We start from the raw sequence: 10,897 nt of genomic DNA, 5'->3' as shown, positions 1-10,897 counted from the left end.
GGTCTAAAGCTCGTAAGAAGGCGAAGAAGAATAATCAAGAACAGAAGACCACAGCACCTGCTCCAAATCTCAAGAAGGGGAATGGAAAGAAGAAGCAGAAAAAGACCAATATAGTCTGCTTTGTTTGTGGAAATTTCGGCCATTATGCTTAGTAGTGTGCCCATAAAAAGACGGTAATTTCTCAGTCACAAGATACTTTGTATGTAGGCATTTATTCTGAAATCCTTTCCATTGATACTATATCTAACGAGTGGATTTTGGATTCAGGCACAACAAAGCATGTGACACAGAGTCGTCAAGGACTCGAGGAATTTCAGCCTATAGCCAAAGAAAGTTACAAGCTGAACATGGGTAATAACGCTGTTGAAGACATACTAGGGATTGACGTTCTCCATCTCTGTACGCGCATAGGGCAAACAATAATCTTTCGTGATACTCTTTTTACACCGGGAATGTGTCGGAATTTAATTTTTGTTTTTAGGTTATTATTTGATGGTTTTGACATTCGATTTTTCGGGACTAGAGTTTCTTTGAGACTGAATAACCTCATCTTTACATGAAAAAATTTAATTTCAGATTTATTTATTCTAGACGTAGATTATGATAATGTCCCTCTTGCTTTATCTACTATGTCGAATAAAAATGTAGTATCTGAATCTCAAAAATGGCATGCGAGGTTAGGTCACATCGGAAAGGATCGTATGACAAGACTAGTACGTTTTGGTCTGTTAAAGTCCTTATCCAAAGTTGATTTACCATTTTGTGAACATTGTGTGTCCGGGAAGACATCGAAGAAACATTTTCCCAAAGCAGCTAGGTCCAAGGGCACACTAGAGATAATTCATTCAGATATCTGTGAACCCTTTAATGTACATGCCAGAAATAGATGTCAATATTTTGTCACTTTCATTGACAATTACTCGCGCTATGGATATGTGTATCTCATCTCGCACAAATCTGAGGCTTTTGATTATTTTCTTAAATATAAAGCTGAGGTGGAAAATCAACTTGAGAAAAAGATTAAACTTTTCGCCTCGGTTAAAATGTAGACTTTTCGCCTCGGTTCCTATGCAACTGAGGCTAGAAGGTAGACTTTTCGCCTCGTTTCCTATGCAACTAAGGCTAAAAGGTAAACTTTTTGCCTCAGTTCATATGCAACTGAGGCTAAAATATAGACTTTTCACTTCGGTTCCTCTGCAACTGAGGCTAAAAAATAGACTTTTCGCCTCGGTTCCTATGCAACTGAGGCTAAAAGGTAGACTCGGTTCCTATGCAACTAAGGCTAAAAGGTAGACTTTTCGCCTCGGTTCCTATTCAACTGAGACTAAAAGGTAGACTTTTCGCCTCGGTTTCTATTCAACTGAGGCTAAAAGGTAGACTTTTCGCCTCGGTTCCTATGCAACTGAGGTGAAAGATGAACTTTTAGCCTCAGTTCCTTAGCAACCGAGGCTAAAAGACACATTTAGCCTCCATTTTTTTCAATTGAGGCTAAAAAATTGTGGCTAAAGGCCTATTTTCTTGTAGTAACGGTTGACCGATGTTGAATACAAACGACCAACATTAGTTGAAGCTACATGAGATGCTTTGCATCCAAATTCCGGTTTGGTTTAGGGTCCCCTCTTATCGATCATATTAGTCTAATACATGGATCGATCATTCTTATGTTCGATGGTTGTATAATATTCAAAGGAATATAGGATGCCACTATTACCATTGAATTAAGTCCATTCATAACTGTTAGTGCGTTATAATCCCATAAAGAATCATGAGCCGGGCATGGTGGTACTAGATACTGTGTTAGAACTGTCAGCCTACGCTAGGGTGACATGCCTATCACGTAGGTAAAACATTAGGTGACGAGCCTGACATGTTGGTAAAACATTGGGTGACGAGCCTCCCTGTAGTGACCACTGAGCACCGGTGAATGTCACGATCCTATCATGTTGTTAATAGTTTGGGTGGTGTGCTTTCTTCATATTTGGGATTTGGGTGGCGATCTTTACCCTAGTTATAATTGTTCTTGAGTGACAAGCCCTAATATTAACCCGATTGAATTGTATGTACTGTTGAGTGATGAACACAAATTTGGATCAAGGGACACTGGTGAGGGACCGCTATGTGCAGTCACGAACTACATGAATTCGTTCAGTGACAATTGAGAGAATGGAGGTATCTTAGATTCGCCAACCTGTTGTTTGAACCAAAATTAATAATTACTTAGCTGATCATGCATATCATAATGCATTGTTGGGTTGTGTTGCAGGCTAATCATTGTGGATATATTGACATCCTCACTAGCAATAGTGTTAATGTGGTTCTATATTCGTGTCATCTGGGCATTCATTATGCTAAATATTGTTGGTTGTACTGCAGGTCAACCATTGTGCATATTATCATGTCATATATGCATTTAAATAATTAACTTGTGAATTGTTTGTTTTGTAATATTATTATTCCCTATACTTGATTGTGTTGATAGCATGTGTAACTTAGAAAATGGAACAACTGATCTAGTTACTCACTGCCTCCTAAGACGGTGTTTTAAAACACTAACCAGGTGATATTATCAATGCAGGTACTACTGAATCTCAAACGGGTAGGCATAGATCGGCTTACACCACTGCCGTTATGTTTTGGAGGATTAGGTCAAAGCTAAAATTTTACACTTTAATAATTTTGGGTATGTATATTATGGCTAGCACAATCCTTATTTGAGTAGATATTACTCTTGAAATTGTACATTTTAAATATTAGCCATCTATTTCTATGCTTAGTTATCTCTGCTTAACTTTTAATGTAGCAAATTTAAAACTACTTTGATTGGTGAACGTTAACCGGACTGCGTGGGCACGTGGGAACTCGTCCATGTACTTTTTGCTAGGTTCACTCCAGAGAACTTGCTTAGGATTGGTGACTTTGTACTCGGGTGTTGATTTTTAGGGCATGATAGATACCCTCGATCCATAAGGTGGCTGTGAGATCCCTAATTGTGGGGCGCACTGTGATGTATGTGACTATATCCACTCCATCCATCTATATTAAAAGCTTATTTTAGGGCATGATACAAAAAATGAATCAATTCTAAATCTCAGATGGACCATAGTACATAAAACAGTGGTGATTGACCACTAAAAACTTGTTGTGGGCCACAAAAGCTTTGAATTAAGATGATATTTGTGTGGTCTCTTCATCTTGGTGTTTATAACCTTATCAACATGTTAGATGTCAAATAAACATTCTGGTGGATTCCTTGAAGTTTTTAATGGTGGGGATTCAATCACAACTGTTTCCTATGGTACTGTGGTCCACCTAAGATTTGAGTCATCTTCATTTATGGAATCATGGCATAAAATGAGCTTTTAAAATGGTTGGACGATGTGGATTTAAGGCATGTACATCACTGTGAGTGTATTGACTCTAAATTTTTGGTACACTTAAAAACTATAATTAATAGTTAAAATTTTAATTTTTAAATTAAGAACAAAAATAAATCATTGGCTGGTTTGGTAGAGATACTCTTGGGTGGGGGAGAGGTTAAGGGATTGAATATTGTTACCCTGGCTCTTGGTTACGGGTGAGGTTGTTGGATTGATTTTTGTGACCATATTTGCTAAATTTCAGATAAGATTGCCTTATTTAGGTTTTTCTCTCCTATAAGAAGGATTTGAGAGAAGTCTCTTGTAGAAAAATGTAAAGAGGAAGCTGTAGTGAATAGTAGAGAGAGACATAGAGAGGGCCTAAAACTATTAAGTCCCTAATTTAATTTATTTTATATATATGATTTTTAAGCTATTTTTTCTTGATTGATACAATGATCAGTGTGGATCGGCCACATGATCATTATATTGGTCCATGGGAAGATCTCAGGAATTGATAATCGAAAATCAAGATATGAGCAAAAATATTTAGATGAATGGATTAAATTACTGGCATCCAGCTGTATTATGATGGATATGAAGGGATCATTTAATCCTAAGGGCCAAAAGATATCAGAGCCCTAATATTTAGATTGACATGATCAGTGGATGGGCCACATTAATCAGATCTAATTATAAACATGAATTTGTATATTAAATCATATTGATGACCATCAGTTGTGTTAGATTCAATCCAAGTTGTCTAGATGAGAGAGTGATCAAATCTATGGTGATACCCACAATTTAAGATGGATTTGATAATCTAGTGGCCCACAAAGATAGATAGAAGAAAGTATACATAACATGCTTTGATCTAAAAGTTGATATCATAGATGGCCTAGATCTAAATGATCTATTGACCCATCCCTAATGAGACATTTTAAGAGTCAATGGATGGTTTAGATCTATCACGTATGATCAAATAATCATTTAAAACAAGAGAAATAAGAAAACTTAAAAAGTTAAAAGTTTCAAATCTACTGACTATGTTTAGCGATGTCAGATCGACCGATGAAAGTGGTCCAAAATGTCCAGAAACCAATGTCCAAAATTTGAAATGAGATCGACCGATCGACAGGGTAGTTTGATTGTTCAAAGGTATAACGAACAAGCAATTTTGACCGATCGAAGAGGACAAAAAGTGTTTAGAGAGTTGTGTTGAAATTTTAAATTAATTTTGATCAATCAAAGTGAATTTCGATTGAACCTCGATAGATCAATGGCAGCGTCGATCAAACTTGATCGATCGACAACATGCTAGAATGTTCTATTTGATTGGAACTTCGATGATTTATCTGTGTTATAAATTAGTAATAACCCTTGATTTTCTTTGAATGCTTAGATGGCTAGAATACCAAAGTCAATTGAGTGGGCCCCACATTAAAAAGGAATTATTCCAAAATTTTGTGGAGGATAAAATCAAGATCAATTATTTGATTTCTATATGAATTTCAGATTTTGGAAATTTGATTAACCATAGGTAGAGCTGTACACGAACTGAGTTAACTCGATTAGCTCGCTCGACTCGACTGGAAAAAGCTCGATTCCAATTTCGAACTGAGTCGAGCTGATTTTTTGAGCTTGAAAAAATTTCGAGCTGAGTTCGAGCTTGCCTGAGCTCGACTCGACTTGAATCAAACCAATTCGGTGACTTGGTTATTTTGATATTGATGTTGCTCAGTAAGTTTTTGATGAAATGACTCAACGAAGTGTCGGCTGGTGGCGAGGAAGGTATGGATATGAAACAAATACCCTTGTATCTTGGTTTTTATGTTGCCTATTGAGTGTTTGATGAAATACCTGTAAACAGATGCTATTGTTTTACATTATGTGAGAAATTGAAGGTGCACTCCATCTTTCTGAGAAAATGCCGCAGAGGCACGATCTTGGCTCGAACTCGGCTCGAAATGGCCCGAGCTGCTGACCAACCGAGCCGAGCCAAGTTCAAGTTGGGGTCAGCGAGTGGTTGTGTCAAGTCGAGCTGTGCCAAACTCGACTCGGTTCAAATTGTGTACAGCTCTAAAAAGTGGGCTGATTGTACAAACGTATGCCAATAGAAATATAATTTGAATTACTATTATTTAGGTTATTTTAAACCGATTGAACTTGAGGTAACATCTCAAAATCCATATCACCATATTTTAGGTGAGTTATCTTAACATGTTTCTTCTCTGTTGTGATTAAATTAGTTGTATGATTGCTTATTTACTGTATTCTTTAGTATGGATTGCTTTGTTGAATTTGTCTAAGTTAATACGCTATTGTTGAACCATGTTGAATATGTGATTACTTTTAATATGATGTATCAATCATTCCCATCTCATTTATTCATGTCATATGTAACATTCCTGTGCTGATTCCCAGTGGTATGCCTTGGAAGACATATAAGTACTTACACTATCGGGTCCTAAGGAAGCATCCCTAGATGTCCACAATGTGTGAAGGCCTACCAAGATGGTGGAAGCCTACTCCAGAAAGGGAGATGTAGGTTGATGGAATTCAACTCAAGTAAGTAGACGGATTAACCCACTTGATGCACTAACACATCCATGCATCTTATAACATTATGACGTGCATGGAACCATGATGGGTTTACTCACTAGGCCTGGTCAACTGACGTTATATTGATGAAAAAACTATACAAATTTTGTGAAAGATAAAATAGTTGTTCAATTCCTAGGACTTGAGGTTAAATCAGTGGATGATCCACAGGAACAGTGAAGATGCATTGAATGCATTGAATGACTAACATATTGGGCTTGAATTTATTGTTAAAGTCCATTGATATACATCGATACACCATGGCTTAGCTTTTTGAGAAATTGGTTGTTTGACATGGTTTTAGAGTGGAATGTCCTATATTCGTATGGAGTGAGTGTCCCTCCGAACTCCATTATTAGGCCTCCTCTTTATGATTTTCACCTCTAAAAGATATAAAACATGTGGGTTGAATGATTTTAAATTCTTTTGATTGTATGATGTGTGTGAATGGTTAAGATGATTAAGTGAATGGTTAAGATGATTACTAGAATGTGCAATGTCCTGATGAGTGAATGTGCATGTGAACTTAAAAGATATTAATTGTGAGCCTATGGGAAAACAACATGAATACTTAGTTTTAGTGTACTATGCTTGGTTTAAGTATGTGTTATGTATGAGTCATAGTCAGTATCTCCAGTCTAAGGGTGCACACTCTTTATCCAAATTGCTAAGGGTGACAGTGGAGCCCCATAGTCAGGGCCTTGCTAATCTCCGCTTCCGTACAGAACCTTTGAACGTCATTCCAATGAAGTGTTTATGTCAACTAATCCGCTCCTGTAAAAACGCTTTTAACCCCATTCCATTGAAGTGTCTGTGTCAAGAGAAGATGACAGGGGAGGGCATTTAAGTAATTTACCGAATGAGAATAGTCTATATAAGCAGCCACTGTTAATTAGAGAGATATACACCCAGAGAAAGATCAGTGCATTCTTATCAAAGTTAGAAAAATGACAACGATGAAGAAGAGATTGGCTCTCTTGGTGGGGTGCAACTACCCCAACACCCAACACGAGCTGCATGGGTGCTATAACGACGTGGAAACCATGCAGACTCTGCTCACTAACCGCTTCGGCTTCGTGAAGGAAGACATCAAGATCATGATTGACAAACAAAATGAGCCGGAGAAGCCAACGGGGGACAACATCAGGACGGCGCTTGTAGATATGATCCATGGAGCTAACAAGGGAGACACCTTCTTCTTCTTCTTCAGTGGGTTAGGGGCGCTGTTTGAAAGCCTTGAGAACGATAACAGTCCAGCGATCGTCTCTTGCGAATTCGATGCCATCAGGGGTAAGAAATGTTCCTAGACTGGGTGTATAGTCGGCCTTCTACCGTCCATTCCCAGATCACTCATATAGTGTTATTGTCTATGAGAGGTAGTGCACTTCCTTGACATCCATTCGGGAATATACGGTGGGTGATCGGGTATACATGGAATGATGGTGTATAAATGATCTCTCTCTCTCTCTCTCTCTCTCTCTCTCTCTCTCTCTCTCTCTCTCTCTCTCTCTCTCTCTCTCTCTCTCTCTCTCTCTCTCTGATCTCATGTTTTAGAGTTCTAGATCATTGGGACAACTCCCTAAACTTAAGAGCATAGTCGTTGAGTCAGTGGCCAATTCTCCATTTGAATGTGGACCGTTGCTATATTTCTGTTATTGGTCACTGATCAATGTGTCAAGACCTTCATATATTCGAGATTTTTGGGACTTCAATTATCAGTTATTGGACCATTGGATAAACGGTCTGGATGAAATACCCACTGCCCACGTGTATGGTATATATCCTACACAGCCCAAATCCCTTGCAACGATCCTGTTGTGGCGCACACACGAGCTCTGTGGTGCCCACCATGTTATGCGTGTGACTGTGTCTTCTTATGTTCACCGTACATCTCAAAATGCAGCCCTATACAAAACTAAGATGGACCACACAACCCCTAGCTGATGAACGGATTGGATGGAATATACACACGAGCGGATTAGGTGAGACACGGATCCACCGAGGTGGGTGGGACCCCTGACTGTGGGGCCCACTGTGATGTATGTGCCTTAAATCCAAACCGTCCATCAGTTTTGAAAGTTCATTTTAACGCATGGTCCCACAGTCAGGGGTGGTGGATCCGACATCTCACCTAATTCGCTCCCCATGCAAATCAATGGCATGGTTATCAGCCTCTCCCTATTTGTTCCCTGTGATGATTTTTGACCCCACGTGTCTAACTTAGATGATCTAACCTGATAGTGGATTCTTTCATTGCATTTAGAAATAAAAATACTTGTACTAACGTGAAATACTGATCCCTTCTAGACTATGAATTCCGGCTTCTAGTCGACTACTTACCGAATGGAGCAAACTTCACTTTCCTCGCTGACTCATCCCATAGCGGCGGCCTCATCCTCGGTGCAAAGGAGCAGGAGATTATCCGTCGACCAGACCCTGGAAATGATTGGGATAAGAAATACCGCCCAAAAACCTTTCCCATTGATGTCAACTCCACCATTCAATCATCCAATATCCGCTCTTCCGATATTTCAGCTCACTTATCGAAGGTTTTTGGGACTCGGGTCACTGCTAACTTCAGTTCAGCTAACTCCCAATCCGGCTGTCCACAGTGATCTCCCGCAGACAACGGAATCCTGCTCAGCAGCTGCAGCAAGATCCAGAAATCGGTTGAAGTGGATCCTAACAACAATAAGTCCAAGGCGTATGGTGCTTTTACCAATGCTGTCGAGACGACGTTGAAGAAGCACCCAGGGCAGATTACCAATAGGAAGTTGGTCCAACTTGCGGAGGATTTCTTAAACTTGAAAGGGATCGGGCAACACCCGTGTCTCTTCTCCAGTGACAAGAATGCTGATGCACTTTTCCTGGGACAAAAGATAGGGAAGAGCGTGTAACGGGTGATCTGCTGCCCGTATGGAATAAAGAGACACCTATCAGTTTCTCAGAGCGTGTAGGCGGCTAGTCTGCACGTTGTCTAAGTATTTTATGAAATAAAGAGAATGGTGTCTCTTGGCTTGCATGTTATCTGTCTACTTCAGTTGTTTCTCCGTGCGTGTAGCCGGTAGTCTGCACGTTATCTAATGTAATATTATATGGAATAAAGGGAAACTTATGTTTGAAGGTTTGGATACTTGTAGTCTATCTAGTTATTTTCTTCCCTGAACATATAACAAGTAGTCTATGTGTTGTCAGCGGTTAAGAAATATAATCAGAAGTAGCTTTTCTTTAAAAAAGAAAAACAAAAGAAAAAAAAAATGTGTTGCCTAGCTGTTGTATGGAATTGTAGATGCATTGCAAAGATTGCTGTCCACAATCCTAAGTGGAGGGTCACGATGTAGTAATAACTCGGTGAGAACGAGGTCAAATTCATAGGGAATGAGGAACATGGCCTAGAACTAATCTAAATCTAACTTGATTGTCTAAATTTTTAATTTAACTAGATAAAAAGAGTTTTTAATAATAAAAATAAAATACTAAAGATCTAGGAATCCACCTATAACAAACTCAATATTAGTCTACTTGATTCAATGATAACTTTATCGGAATCGAAGTCTTATCCCATCCAATCAGATGATAGAGCGGTTAAAATAGAATCTAAACATTCATTGGATTAGTTCACACATGAAAATCTATTGCATTGATTAGAACGGATTCCATTATCCTACCATGCCTAGGAGACAATGGTGAACAACAAGATTTACCAATCTCTACAACTCCAAATAGATTTTTATTTTTTATTTTTCAAAAGAAAGGCCAACTGGTGACCCAGAATATATTCAATGGCAACAGAGGATATACACATTCGGGAGGGCCCTGAAAAAAGGACTGGGCCCACCTATCGTAGAGGAAAACTAGCAAATACAAGGAAACCACAGGAGGCCAGAAAGCTGCCTACTAGAAACAAATTGTCCCCAACCCTGCTCTATCTAGGACCAGTTCCCCACAAGTGAAACGAGGGAGATCCAAGGCAGAATGGAACAGCCGATAATGTTGGTTGGAGGAACCCCACCAGACTAGGCTGTCTGCCACGACATTCGCCTGCCGAGGGATGTGCTTAATCGAGGTGGCAATAGCAGACCGAATGATGTCAAATTGGTGCCTACAGTAGCAGACGAACCAGGGGGCTTTCCCTCTATTGGAGAATAAATTGACGACAGTTATGGAGTCACTCTCCACCTTGATGTTTGAATAACTAAGATCCTTGCACAACTTTAAACCATCAACCACTGCCCTGACCTCAGCCATGAAGCTCGATCCCACCCCGTAACTAGTAGCGAAAGCAAACAGGAACTCGCTCTTCTCATTTCTACAAACTCCCCCACCGCCTAACAGCCCCGGGTTACCTCTCGACGATCCATCAACATTTAGCTTAACTCAACCCCTGGGAGGACGGATCCATTTCACCACTGAAAAGGTGGGGAGGGGGTTAATCGACTGAGGAAGACTAAGGGAAGTAATCAGCTCAAAATCACACTGGGATTTATAGGGCGGAAGGGGGAAAACAGAGTACAGGCGGGAGAGCCAACTTCGCACCTTGTTGATGGAATGCTGAATGCTTAAAGGGCACCTTTCAAACCGATGCTCGTTCCTCGCTAGCCAGATCTCCCAGAGGATGAGGGCTGGAGAGACCCCTCTCAACTGACCCTGCAGGGACGAATCTGTAGCCAAGGCCCACCATTGAAACATTCTGACGTCAGCCGATTGGTTGGGGAGACAATCAACATTGAGCGAGGAGGAGAAAAAGGACCACATAGCAGAAGCCAACTCGTTACCCACAAAAAGATGGTCAAGGGATTCCTCGCTTTGACCCTCGGATTGGCAACAAATGCAGGCGGAAGCCATTTGAATACCTTTATTCTTGATGCCGATGTCGACCGGGACCGCTTTGTGAAGAATTTTCCAAGAAAAGATCACAATTTTAGGGGGGAGGTGAGAGT

The 10,897-nt window shown here is 39.9% G+C and overlaps 1 protein-coding gene across 1 annotated transcript; it reads left to right on the top strand.

Moving 5' to 3' along the window:
* The first annotated feature begins 6,913 nt into the window (after positions 1–6,913).
* Positions 6,914–8,854, top strand: LOC131250544 (metacaspase-9-like). The gene is made up of 2 exons (XM_058250834.1): positions 6,914–7,247; positions 8,583–8,854. Exons 1-2 carry the CDS (start codon positions 6,914–6,916, stop codon positions 8,852–8,854), a joined length of 606 nt encoding a protein of 201 aa, XP_058106817.1.
* The last annotated feature ends 2,043 nt before the right edge of the window (positions 8,855–10,897 follow it).

The sequence above is a fragment of the Magnolia sinica genome, chromosome 7 (assembly GCF_029962835.1).
Source record: "Magnolia sinica isolate HGM2019 chromosome 7, MsV1, whole genome shotgun sequence".
Taxonomy (NCBI): Eukaryota; Viridiplantae; Streptophyta; class Magnoliopsida; order Magnoliales; family Magnoliaceae; genus Magnolia; species Magnolia sinica.
Note: the sequence above shows the minus strand (reverse complement) of the source record. Positions and strands in the feature narration are given on the sequence as shown.

Excerpts from the sequence above, each read along its gene's own strand:
- LOC131250544 (XM_058250834.1), top strand. The coding sequence starts at position 6,914 with ATGAAGAAGAGATTGGCTCTCTTGGTGGGGTGCAACTACCCCAACACC. Across the intron at positions 7,248-8,582 it reads CGAATTCGATGCCATCAGGG|ACAACGGAATCCTGCTCAGC; the intron begins GTAAGAAATGTT and ends GATCTCCCGCAG.